The sequence below is a fragment of the Rhinoderma darwinii genome, chromosome 4, assembly GCF_050947455.1.
Source record: "Rhinoderma darwinii isolate aRhiDar2 chromosome 4, aRhiDar2.hap1, whole genome shotgun sequence".
In the NCBI taxonomy this organism is placed as follows: Eukaryota; Metazoa; Chordata; class Amphibia; order Anura; family Rhinodermatidae; genus Rhinoderma; species Rhinoderma darwinii.
The window spans coordinates 366,961,361-366,975,629 of record NC_134690.1 but is presented as its reverse complement, the minus strand read 5'-3'; the positions used below and the strand labels follow the sequence as shown (position 1 = coordinate 366,975,629).

General features: G+C 41.3%; 1 protein-coding gene across 1 annotated transcript in view; it reads right to left on the bottom strand.

Moving 5' to 3' along the window:
- ISM1 (isthmin 1) overlaps nucleotides 1-12,881 on the bottom strand; it is a 46,457-nt gene extending 33,576 nt beyond the window's left edge. The window contains exon 1 of the mRNA XM_075864533.1: nucleotides 12,186-12,881. Coding sequence (XP_075720648.1) covers nucleotides 12,186-12,302 — 117 coding nt within the window. The 5' untranslated portion in view covers nucleotides 12,303-12,881. The remainder of the gene's footprint in view (nucleotides 1-12,185) is intronic.
- Nucleotides 12,882-14,269: the final 1,388 nt, after the last annotated feature.

Sequence of the window (14,269 nt, the reverse complement as noted above, 5' to 3'; positions counted from 1 at the left end):
ATACTTTGAAAGCACTGTAAACAAGAAACAACCCTATGATCCTCCTTTTATATAGTTACATATATTATCTAGATTTAGCTTTAAAAGCAAATCAGGCACTGCTATAAGAGTAACTTGATCTGTTTAAAAATTAAGAAATCCTTAAGAAATATGGGAACCATTATATGTGGCAATAACATAAAAGCAGCAGTTCCACACAAAAAAAAAAATAATTTAGCAGTAAACCCGGATTTGGTATATTTGCTGAAAAGCACATTTTTACCACAAATTCAAAATTAATTGTTGGAAGATTAATAAATCTAATTTGAGCATTTTATAATCTTCAATTTTTTTACGGTCTGCCAGCACCTGCTTTAGGATAAATTGGCACAAAGCTAGAAAATATATTAATTGCAATAATTTAAACCACCTGGATAAGCCAAGAAACCCAAAAAGCCTATTCTTGATGACATACTGGCAGGTTTAAGATGGGATTAGTGGAACATTTTTACGATTCAAAGCATCATCATGAGAAACCCTACAACCTATAATGTTTAGGTTACTATAGTCTTTATTAAAGAAGACCTCCAGTGGAAACACAACTTTTCACGTCTGCATCCCCCACCTGACTGTATACCACACTCTACACTTCTTTTATGTATACTGTACTTACTATTTGAACTGATGCCTTGTCTGTGCTTTAAAAAAGCCTCCATCTGGATTCTTAGATTTCCCCAGCTTTCTCTTCCTCTCTGCTTTGCTATCAATCCTGTGATGCTTCAGCACAGCATCACATGACCAGCTAAATACCATACCATTTCTGCATGCTGGGGGACACTGTGATTATCATTTTCTCTATATTCTCCTAAATAAGCTGAGAAACCATAAGTCAGACAGGGAGGCTGCACTATATTCGTCTACATTATACCTATGTGACAGGAACCTTTCTAAGTAACAGTGGTTGCTGATAGAAGTTTTTGTCGTCCCCCCCCTTGCAAAACTAGTGTGGTACCGGAACTGCTGAAGCCTGTGATGGGTGACACATAGATCTCCATAGACTCAAATAGAGAAAGCGTGTCACCGAGCCGGATTCACACACTGCTACTGAGCAACCATCCCAGTCTGATATATAGAGATAGAAGCAGCAAGAAAAATAAACTGCCATGGAATACCATAATGGAGCACATGGGAAAGTTTAGTTTTGGCCGGAGTGTCCCTTATGATATTCAGTGATAACACAATATGGATAAAAGACAGCTGTGTGGATACCTAATTTCTCAGTGAGTTGTGACCTATAATGTTTGGGCTTAAGAAATTGTTAATGGCATCCATTCAATGACCCACATATCAACTTATAGCAAAAGGACCACTAAAGCACCAGAGAAATTACAAAGGCAAAATGCATAGTCCACTGCCACCATGACCGACTAAAATCTTAATTTTTTAGACCGTAACAGGTTGTTAACAGGCATAGCTGACAAGTCAATTTGCTTTTAGGGCAAGGCCACGCAAAGCAGTACTCACCCGGTCGCGATGCAGCCAACAACTGCACCGCCACTATGTTTGGTGCGGCTGTCAAATAGCCCGTTAATGGCCGTGCATTGTTGCGGTTAAAACGGTCCTTTACCTGCAAAATAGTGTTCCCATTAATTATGGCCACTTGATATTGCAGGTAAAGGGCCTGCTTGGATCACCCCTCTACAAGCCAGAACAGGGGCCTGTTAAGGACACCTAGCGGATTTGCTGCAAATTTTCCATAGCAACACGCTCACGTGCTACGTGCAGATTTTGCTGCAGATTTCACCTACAATAAAAAGCATTAAATTCACAGTGAACATCCAGAACAGAATGAGCATGCTGCATGTTCTGATTTCCATTTTATAAAGCTCATTCACTTGCCTGCAACATTTTTCCACCTTCAAATCTGGACAGAAAATCTGCAACAAATCCGCTACGTGTGCAGGGGGCCTAAGAAATAGAGATCTCTACAATCAGTCCTCCATTTAAATAGAATTGTAAGGGTATGTTCACACGAGGACATTACGTCCGTAATTGACGGACGTATTTCGGCCACAAGTACCGGACCGAACACAGTGCAGGGAGCCGGGCTCCTAGCATCATACTTATGTACGACGCTAGGAGTCCCTGCCTCGCTGCCGGACAACTGTCCCGTACTGAAAACATGATTACAGTACGGGACAGTTGTCCGGCAGCGAGGCAGGGACTCCAAGCGTCGTACATAAGTATGATGCTAGGAGCCCGGCTCCCTGCACTGTGTTCGGTCCGGTACTTGCGGCCGGAATACTTCCATCAATTACGGACGTAATGACCTCGTGTGAACATACCCTAAGGGTAGGAGTACACCCCTAACCAAGGAGGAAACTAAAATTGTGAACAAGTTACAATTCATTTACAAACAAATTTAGGACGCATTTTGCTTTCATCCATTCTGTTTGAAATCAAAAATTGTAAGGGAAGGAAAACAAAAAATATTGATAACCCTCATGCAACCTTACCCTGCCAAATTCGGTAAAGTACGACATAATGATCAATAAATTAATACTTCCCATCACTACTGAAAGTCTCCTTTACTTTCCCTCTAGCGAACCGCAGCACTTAATGCACAACCTAGAGATGAGGAACAGGTCGATTGAGGACAAGTCGTGGCTAATCTAGCACGTGGTGACCATTTTGTTCCAAAAAAGTTCTGGTGCAAAACAAGGCAAGTCATTCCCTGGAGACTGGAACATATAGATGCACCACCATAGATCACCCAGAAGGCCTCAGCGATCGCTGCGATGGAGGATTCACCCTTCTTTTGCAGTTGACCTATAAAGATCCAACCAGCATTGCGGTAGTACAACCATGCACATACATATAGTTATGTAATGAATGACGCAATGGTGTAATTCTGCTGCACTCCCTGTGATAATGGGTAGCAAATAAGGCCTGCTTTTATAATTAGCACGCGGAAACGTCGGGGTCTGGAAATGCCATATTTATAGACACAAAGCATTTACAGTACCAGTAATGCCACCTGACACTTGTTAAATTGATTGCACCGGAAAAACTGTAGTTTAATATACTTGTGGTCAAAAAGTCTTACAATGAACAGACCAATAACACGTTGCCACTACAAACCAAGTTTGAAGTGTGTAGAGGAGATTTTTTATTTATTTCCAACTATTTGTGCAACATTTCTTGTTACCAATTTGTAGCCATTTTCCATTACAAAACAGTCCGCCTTCCTTTGAAATGAATAAAAACTGTTACATAGAGCAGGATTTTGCATTGCTTGAACCCAGGGCACATGTAAACTGTCATGCGGGCATTCCCACATAAGGCAGACCATGGAGCCCATTCGGAGGCACAAAGTCCCTGCAACTCCATATGGTGTTTACAAACATATTACAGAGAATAGCTCGATAACATGGTGTCCGATGGAACTTGGCAAAAAAAATTATTCTGTTGGATATATATGAATTCTGCCAATAAAATCCTAGTATGGAATCAAAGGCATATGGAGGTAACTTATGGCCACATGGAAGTCTATTGGTGTGTTATGGCTTTGTAAAACGGATATACAGAGCTGTAATACAGTCGAGTGCAAGAGGCCTTAGTGCAAGTGTGCTGTTTCCACAAGTACTGCAGAAGTTTGACTATAGAAGTACTGCCACACACATAAGTAGCACAAATAGGTGGACCGTTAGTGGCGTACCTTCCATGGAGGCAGACAACACCACTGCTAAGGGGCACGTGGTGGATGGGGGCCCGGCTCTAAATGGTTTTATTCTGCTTCCCGATAAAAAGTCTCAGCATTTGCCTGCAGCCACCACTAGGGGGAGCTCACTGCAAAAACATTTTTTAAGCATCCCTTGAGCATAAATCCATTGAAAAATGTGGCATTTAGGCTGAACGCCATATTTATGAAGCCCCCGTTCCACTTTCTCCAACATGTGCAACTGGGGTGGAAAGAGCAGGCTTGACTCCAGAGTCGCACTTTGTTAATAGATGAGTCGCACTCTGCCACTCTTCTTACTAGAAAAACAATGCTACATTAAGGCCCCATGCACACGACCGTATAACCGCAGACCGTACCACAGCGGTTTTACGGACCCATTCGGTTCTATTGGTTGCAGACACCTTTCTGCAGCACTACGGATGGATGTCCGTGCCGTAGTACCGTGCCGGGTATTATGAAGCATGTGATTATGGGCACGGCCGTGTGCATGAGGCCTGACCCCACGCCATGTTAACCAACATTTGTCCGAATTCTCAGTGGCGATTGGGCCCATTCTAAATTTTGCTATGGACCCTATGATTTCTGTGTAAAACCCTTGGGACAGGCATGAGATTTGAGGACTACTTTGACATGGGAACACAATTTAAAGCGTTGTTCCCGTATAAGATATATGCCCCCCAACCCAGTTTCACCTTTTGAAGCGGCCGCAGCATCCAGTCGGAGAATGAATGGAGAGGTGGTCAAGCATGTGTGTATCTGCCTCCATTCATTTCTATGGGAGTTATGGAAACAGCCAAGCATTCTTGGTCGGCTGTTTCAATAAGTCCCTTAAGACAGAAAGGGGATAACTGCGGCCACTTCTCTATTCATTCACCAACCTGATGGGTATATTGCACCCGTATTTGACCAGATTAGGGCTGTAACGCTTGGATCCCCAGGGGTTCTACTGAACCGAACCTAGGGTTTAAGATGAGTCAAGTTTGTCCAATAGTATTATGGGAAGTTCAAGTGTGGCAGCCATAATACAGACACCTACATGCGGCTGTATTATGGTCATCAGAAAATGGTCTTACCTGCACAAATTCTCAAAAATATTTTCTCTGTACAAAAATACGCAAAGGGGTGTAGATAATAGGGGTGTAGAGAATAGCATTTATTGATGTGTAATGTGAAAAGGCTCTGGTAGGGTCTGAGAGCCGACCCCCACCCCCCGTTCAAATGCCCAGAATGAATGGGTACTAAATTTTTAGGACCCATCTTTATAAAAACTTTGCATACAGCACAAAAATACATTTATGTCTATGGTGAATTAACAAATAATAATACAAGTTACTTTTTATTTTTTAAAACAATACTTTTCTTGCAATAACTTGCAGAGCACTTATCACTGCAATTCCAGAGCTGCTTGTTAGGGCATAAGGGTTAAGAATGGAGTCCGTTGACGAAACCCTTTAAATATTTTTTTGCATAAATAAAATTGATCTGAGATGAGACATAGCGATCATTCCTGGAACAAGCACGTTAAATAGTGATGATACGCAACGGCACGGCATAATGAAATATCAACAGACCTGCTATATTCATTATAGGGTGCAGAAAGAAGGCCCTGCATTGTGATCTCAAATATCACACACCATGGCACATGCTACCTCAGAAGAAATCCACTTCAATACCGCACAGATGTTCACTTAAATTGTCAGGGGAAAATCAATGATCTTTTCAACAGAAGGATTTTGTTCGGGATGGTCAGTGGTTTTCTTTTTAGAAGTGCCATCATTTCTTTATCACTTCTCCAGCTGTGACTGCTCTTTTCCAATTTATCAGAAGCAAAGTCAAGTTCAAAGCTACTGGCAAAATCGCTTAAGGAAAATCCTCATGTATATCCCCAGACTATGTCTGGTCTTAAATAACGCGGAATACATTTCCAAATCCACATGAAGCTCAATGTTAGTAGATTCTTGTTCAACATTATGATAATTTTCTTAGAGCAATGGTTGCTTTATATCTGGGGGAGTGGGGGGGATAAAAAGGACTTTAGGGTATGTAACAAATGGTCTTTTTTGTAAAAGTGAAAGGAAAGTATTTTTCCAGTCATGAAAAAAAAGGAAAAAACAAAAGATTTTATTATTCTGGATGTTTGAAGGGTAAACCCTTGTAAAATATCGCAGGGGAGGTGTTTTTTTTTTAATGTTGGTTACTCTCGTAAGGCTAGGGCTCCTCGATAACACACAGTTGTGGTAACATTTCAGGATTACTGCAACCACGCTGTAAACTTCCTTGTGACCACTGAAAAAAATGTGACCATGTTGGATGTTTTGCAATGGCCAGAAGGTCACGTGCAACTTTTTCCATAGGGAAGTTTCCAGTGGAGTAAATTCGTGGGCGACCTCATGTCCTCATGGATTTCTAGCCTTAAAGAAGCACTCTGGCTATTTTTTCCCCCGTTTAAAAATGTGATGAAGGTCAAGGTAGTCATTGGCTTACCTGGCGCTTTAGTTCATGGGTAGCCGCTCTGTTCCAGGTCGCCATTGGGTCATGTGACTTCCATTCTGACCCCCAAAACCTTAAAGCGTCTGCTGAATAAGCCGGGGATCAGTCTGTCAATGCAAGTCTATGAGAGCCTTGATGTAAGTTCCGGTTCCTACAACAGACACTGTAGGATTTGGGTGGTCAGAGTATAGATCACGTGACCCAACGGCAGCCTGGAACAGAGCGGCTAACCGTGAAATAAAGCACTGGATAAGCCAACACACCGGACTACCTTGCACTTCAAACAGAAGGGGGTGGAGGGAAAAAAAAATAGCCAGAGTGCTTCTTTAAGGACTTGTACTGTAGGATAAGTAATATTGTTAGGGTGTATTTTATATTTAAAATTACAGACCAAGCAAAAACCTGTCTGAATATAAACCGAAAAAGTGAATATTCGATCTTTAAAATGAGTGAGATTCTCATTTATTAAGCTGGCCATATATTAGGGGATTCAGACATCCGTTTTCATGTTCGACTTATTATTCAAAGTTGGTCTGTGAAGGATATAGTTTTGGACAGCAATGCCATAAATTAAAATGACAAATCACTGATCAATCTCTGCCTTCATCTCTGGCCTCGTCTTCTATCGATGGAATGCAGATCTGTCTTTTGGCACGAACGACATTCCAAGGCATCCCACAATGAGCGAAAGAAAATTCAACACAACAGCACAACTTTTTCTGCCGAAAATGGTCTAAATCAACCTTTTTGATTGTCAAAAATCACTAGTGTCTTGCTTTACTCTTATGTTGGTCAAAGTTGTAGCCCTGCTAAAAGTAATCAAGCTTCTTGGAAAGTACTGCTGTAAGATGATCACAGTCATGCGAACTACAACTGCTCGCTGTATAATATGCTTGAGGAACAGGGCTGCTAAATAAAGAGCCACACAATATTTCAACGTATCCTCTATGTGTATATCCCAGTGTTATATAGGTGAATGCTCTTCAAGGAGGTGGCTGAATCACCATTAAGTAGATTGGCACCAGAACTATTATTAGGTTTGAAGTTTAGTGGGACACTTGTACAAACCGAGAAATCCCAACAGGATGATCATACACGAACTGTCCACTTGTTTATATGACCAACATGGAGAGAGCCTGTTTAAATTAAAGGGGTTATCCTACTGGAGACATTTGGATACATCTATAGGATATGTCATAAATTCATCATTGTGGGACAGATGATCCCAAGAATGGGGAGCCAGGATTCTGTTCTTGATTGAATGTGATGGGAATCTTAGGCCATGTTCACATGTTGCTGAATCACACAAAATCGTTAATTTTTAGTGCGGAATCCACACAGAAATATAGTAAAACGCAAGGGAAAGTGGTTTTACAAAACCCCATTCACACACTGCAGACATTAACACCATGCCCTGTCTGTTTCATGAAGAAACGCTGCAAATTTCATAAATTGGATTGAAATCTGCAGGCTGTTCACGTTGCGATGCATTAAGGACCCACAGCTCATGTACATGTAGGTTCAGTCTTGATAAGATTCGCCACTTCACTTGTGTTTTAGGCTTCTGTCAGTTGCTCCTCAGCAACCAGATACAAGCCGTTTATTGCCAAGGAGTAAATGAAAACATTTTTAAAGTGACAAGTTGCAGATATCAGAAAGAGTGACCAAACATTTTAACCATTGATAGTCTTTTATGAAGACAACACATATAGATCAATTGATTGTGAGGGGACTCAGGAGATAGCCCCAAAGCGAACAGCTGCTTTTTCAGTTGGCCATCCAGGAAACATCATGAAAGGACAGCTTTCACCAGAGCGAGAGTCACTGCTAGATAGCAACTGTCTGCTCTGGACCATAGAGGGGGGGGGGGGGGGGTCCAGAACAGGGGACCCCCCCATGATGTCTATAAGCCCTACTAGGACATCTGGTAACAGAGTTGAGTAGATGAGACAACCCCTTTAAGAATGGAGAGTTTTCTGACCAAATTCTTTCCACATACCAAATGGACTTCATCATTCCAATGTAAAATATTATTATGTTCTTTATGTTTTAACGTCACACAGTTTAGACGTTTGGTTCACGTCTTATTGGTGTTCAAATCCTTATGTAGTTCCTAGGGTAAAACTTGGGGCTTAAATTCTGTTTAAAAAAAATAAAAAATAAAAAACTTCTTGGGCTAACAGAAGTTTTCAAACACAAACTTCAGAATCGCGACGTCAAAATCAGTGCTGAGCAATGCACCGAGAATGGATTACAGCCCCAAAATCTTTTAGCATCCATAAAATGAATGGGAATGAAATGAGACACCTCTACTCTGCCCATGAGCACCTATGAAGAGCGCGGCATCTGTGCAGACATTGTACCAAAAACATGATCTTATAGCAGAAAATTACGGTGGAACATTAAACACTTAAATTACACAAATAATTCTATATATTCTGTGTCCCAACAACAACTGATTATATACAAGATCCTTACAGCTGATAGAGGATTATATGTATGTATACATGATAAATATGGTCACGCTAATATTTGTTATCATTACAATTTATAGTTATACAGCTGCCTAAACCAAAATAGTTTACTTGAAAGGACTTGAAGAGATAGAATTACCGTACTGGAGCTTTCAATTCCTGTTACATTGAGGAGGATAATTTAAACCATTCAGTACTACAGGGAGGATTTTCAAGTTGAAGTTTTTAGAAATGTCATGGTGTTTTGGAGTTTCAGACTTTTTTATTTTTAGTTTTTTTCATTTGCTAATAGTAATTTGGTCTACTCTACTATTAGGGAGGCATACCTAAAAGGTCATGATTCTGAGGTCGCCTTGGTGTGACTTATCAATAAGAGTATGAACGAGGAATATAATATTTCTGTAGACATGCGGTTTTCTATGCAATTTACATATAGCACCAAGGACAGTTTCCCTCCTAAATAATCGTCACCTTGTGACAGTTTTACTATGGCTTTGGATTATCCTTTGAGACTGCAACAAGCTGAATCTAGATCACATAGTACCTGTCGAATAAAGGGCATGCACAATGCATAGGATTCTTACATGGTAATGTAGGTGACCATGTCACACTCACTGACATCTAAATATATGTCCTAGAACAACCAAGAGCTCCAATTAGAACCAACTCTGCTACATAGAGAAAGAAGCATCTTTTGGTTTGAGATGGAAGAGCCCAGCAATCTCTGGTATCACTTTGGTAGCAGCACCACTTCTCAGGGCGTTGTTGGCACGGATTTCTCTTTGTTATATATATAAGGGACCCGCTTAGAAAGTCTCTTTCAGAGATAAAGAATTGATTAAAAGTTTCTTACCCTTAGATCAGTTGTCTTTAACCTGTGGTTCTCTAACTGTTCTTAAACTACAACCCCCAGCATGCTGGGAGTTGGCATTTTACAACAACTAAAGAGACACAGGTTGGAGGAAGCTAACTTTAATTATGGTATATAATCAAAACTTTTAGGGGGGGGGGGTGTTTCCTCTTGAATGAACTTTAACGGGCTAAGTGTACCTTTTAAAAATCTTCTGACACATCAGAAGTTGTATTTGGTGGGGTTCATAAGCCTAGACCAAGGATCACTAGGAAGACCGGAGCTCTGAGATTGAGAGCTTCACTGTAGGATTCTGTATACACAAATTGGGCGCTCGCATGACATCAATGGGACTGTAACGCCCATTAGCTTCAGTCTTTGAAATCTCCCAGTAAAGCTTTCGTTCTAGAGAATGGTTCTGAATCTTGGTGCACATACACTTTATAGAGTTATTTATGATTGGATCACGTGCAAGTCGGTCTACAGTGGTCAACAATATTTTAAAGGCTCTCTAAAGTCCACAATGAGTCCTGCAGATTATATTTGAGAAGCCTCAAGAGTACATAGTCAATGGGTCAAATATCTATGATACATCTAACAGCATTATATATATATACACACACATATATATGTATATATATATATATATATATATATATATCTCCGAGTATATATAAATAGGGTATATAGTACTTTGTAAATCAATATGAATGCTCCACAATGTATGAGATGAGCACACAGTAGTGGTAGAACCTCATTGTACGTCTTTCAACCTCCCAGTTACAATTGCTTCAATATGTGTTCATCCCAAATGCGGGGGGGGGGGGGGGGGGATGAATATATGTATACACATATACACATGATGCTTTGAAAGAGTACTATATAGTTTAGTCAATGACTACTTCACTATAGATCATTCCTTTGAGAATATTAGAAGTCTCAATTTGTAGATGTAAGTAATGTCATCACCTCAGCGTCAGGAGGCTACAGCTACAGCATAATTTATCTAGTTTAATTCAATCCATATTACTGGTTTATAACTTCCTATAGGGTTATAGTGTTCAGATATTTCAAATGTTCCAACTATTGCCCACCCCTTTTGTGCCATGTTACCAACATCTTCAACGAGTTCCCTTATTAGCCTTGAAATGCTCATCTCACCACATACCTTCAGTATTGTCATCACAGTTTTTTTTAGCTAACTCTTTTACAACAGTATCAAATAGGACCGTGTACTGGAAGAAATACCACATGAAATTGATGCCACCTTTTGAAGTTCAATGTTTAAGTTTCAGGATTGCTTTGATACATGGGCATAAATCTTACCGTTTACCCTTGGACTGTCTCTGTTGAGAAGAGTTTACAATCTCCGCTATTAAAACATAGAAAGTGGATGGCATAAATACTGACAGTTCAGACAATGTTTTCTTTTTTTTAATCTTATGACAAGTCTTAGTTATTTAGGATACTGGTAGTAATATTTACACTACAGTCATATGTTACACTCCAGGAGCCATCAATAGATTTTGAGGTACATTGGCTACCAAGTCCCAGAGCCTTGCCCAGACCAGTCTTATGGAGTTGGTAAAATTAAAGTTTCTGAATAAAGTAACTCCGTTCCATGGCATCTAACACAAAAGGACAAGATAAAAATACCACATTGTTGATTGTAGGTCTGTTTGAAAGGGAAATGTATGACAAAATAATTTTGCATATATTTCCAGCTTATGTGATATACTTGTGTCTACAATGAGGTCTTCTAGTGGTTTTTTCTTTTAAATATTTTTTATATAAATGACAGATGTAGCATTGCTAATTTTTTCAATTTCACACAACCCCAGGTGATGTCACAATGCGTTATCTATGACTTTACAAAGGACATACTACACCTTAACATCAGCAAGCTGTGCAGTACCCAAACAATGCAGTCTTACAAATTCAGCTCTGCTACATGACTTTAGCAGGGATCTAAGCCCGCATGGTTCTTGGCATTGATAACGTTTAATAATTTAATTGAAAAACCAATCAATAGACAATTTCCCAGGCTCATGTTGGCATTCGTACACAGCGGTTTGCACTAAGGTTATGGTTATTGGTCACCACAGATGAATTTGACACATCGCCCTGTGTGTGGCCGGCTTTACAGAAGATGTGAGCCAAGTTACCGGAACACACTACAAAGTAATACATATAAGAATACTTCACAATACCGGTATAGTAATATTCATATATATCTACATACAATAATTTAACCTGAAACAGGCAGATCCTTGACATCCCACAGACATAAAGCGGCCCACATACAGCGAGATTCCTCCAGCCAGGGTTTTGTCACTATCAGGATGGAGTCAATTTCCAATAGTTGTAACCAATTCTATTAAGATACACATTGCAAATATTGTAGATAAGTGTCATTCCCATTGATATAGTTATTTCTCAGGCCAGATTACAACATTCTCTATTCAAACATATTAAGAAAACTACACCAAGTAGCAGAGCTGAATGTGGCATCTGCATTTTCTGCGCATCTCTGGTCAGTAGTAGTAGAAGTTAGATTGCACATGGTGATCTCATGAGCTGCACAGGATGACAAACCAAGCTCTGCTCCATCTGTATAAGCAGTGATTATAGCTAGTGCCCATGTTCTCACCTGGTGCTGGCTGCTGACATTGGCAGGGCTGGCAGGACTCCCTCTCAGCACAGTGATGTGTAGTGTAAGCAGCACAAGTCCCAGCAGCAGCAGAAACTCCGCTGCCAGCCGCACCATCCTCTTGATGCGTCCAGCTTTTAGTGCCCGCTCACTCGGGCCAGCAGACCCCCCGTTCTCCGGGTCCAAGGGGGCCGGCTGGGTGGAGGAGCCGCCGCCAGCACCGCCACCACCACCACCGCAGCAGCAGCAGCACTTGGGAGCCACTGCGGGACAGGAAGGAACAAAGCCCCAGGGAAAGCTTCAGGAGAGGGAGGAGGCGAGTGAGGGTCTCCCCAAGCCGGGGGTGGAGGCGGATCACCAGCGGGCAGGACTTGTTTGAGCCAGCGGAGATCCAGATTTAACATGGGCTGCACCCCACAACGCCGGATCCCCAAATGTGCACAGGTGTGCAATACCGCAGTCCACCAGCTGCAGTGCGGGGGTCGCTGTGCAGCTCGGTGCGGGGTTATCGTGCACTGGTACAATGTGACAGTCACATATCATGGGTGGCTGTAGATGCTTCCTTTGCTCTTCATCTCCGGCTCTGTGGCTGCTGTGTATCCATTCCTCATTATAATCAGGACTCCATACGCTCCCCTACCTGCCGCACGTAAAAAGTTCCCAGTTCAGCACAGCGCCCCCCTGCGGTCTGCTGCCCCTGTCACTACTACTCCTGGGCACAAGTCTCTCCTCACTGTCAGTCTGTGCACATAGACGCCCAGCGTGTCAAATGGTCTTTATAGTGCAGTCCCCGGGTTGTTGTGTGTGTTCCCCCTCCCCCTGTCATTACCCTTCCCTCCCACCCCCTCCATTCTCCCCTCTCCCTCTTTTTCCTCCAGCTCAGTCAGTTTACAAACAATCTCCCTTCTCCTCTCCACAGGGGATGATGCCGCCTCACATAGCACTATATGGTGGCCTGGGGGTCGCTGACAGGGTCATGCCAAAAGATTTCTGACTGACACAACTAATTCATCTTATACAAACCAAGCGTAGAGCCGAACATGTCTGCAGGGTAATGGGGGATGGGAGAGACATGCTGCTGCTGCAGAACATCTTTTTGTTTTAGTAGCGGTGTTAGGGGGCATTCGCCGTGTTTTTGCTCCATGTTAGTTCTGTATATTTCATGTGCAAAACAAGATCGCAATTGAGGAAAAGGTCCCACAGTTTAGCTTTTCCCGCTTTCCTCTGTTGGGATTCACTCCGGTTTTTAGCAAGAAATAATCGTACCTAACGCGGTCGTATAAGTCGTGACACATTTGCTTCCGTGGAAGTGGTGCAAATTATTTATTTGAGGACTAATTCACGCGACCCTTTTTATATCTGTGTAGTATTCTTGTCTGCAACGAGCGCAATATTCTTCGCACACTGAACGTATAATAATAAATGGCTCAATTCACATGAACGTTATTTTGCATGGACGCACACAGAGTCGGATGCCGTAAAAGTAAAAACGCAGCACGCATCATCGGATGCCGATTTGTGACTAAGAATTCTCCAAAGAATTAAGTGGAGACTCAAAATAATCAAATCCACTATACGGATCTTAAAAACCATCCGTATAATACGGTTGAGACAGTAGAGGATTGTATGTTCAGGGTTTTCTAAGATGTATGGATGTTAACAGATTAATATAGATCCAACATGGATCTAATACATGACTACGGAACTCCATAAAGAAGAAAATATGGCCATTTCTTCTGGACGCAATACGTTCATTTGTTCTTACGTCTAAAAGAATTAGCCCTTAAAACAATATGGAGTCTTATAGTTTCTGAGAAAAACACACAATCAGGTCAGTGTCTGCAAAGAAAACCATTGCAATACAAACAATTACATAGACAGTCTAAAAGTCCACAACCTGTATATTCAATGTGCCCCGTAACTTGTTAGATTGCTATATACACGTCACCCGTACGCAGTTCTGATCAACAGTCAATACACATTTCACTCATTGCTGATCAAGTTTTCTACAGACAATTTAATCTATTCATTTCCAAACGTACCATAGAAAACAATTACAGATAGAATTTTATTTTAATATTATG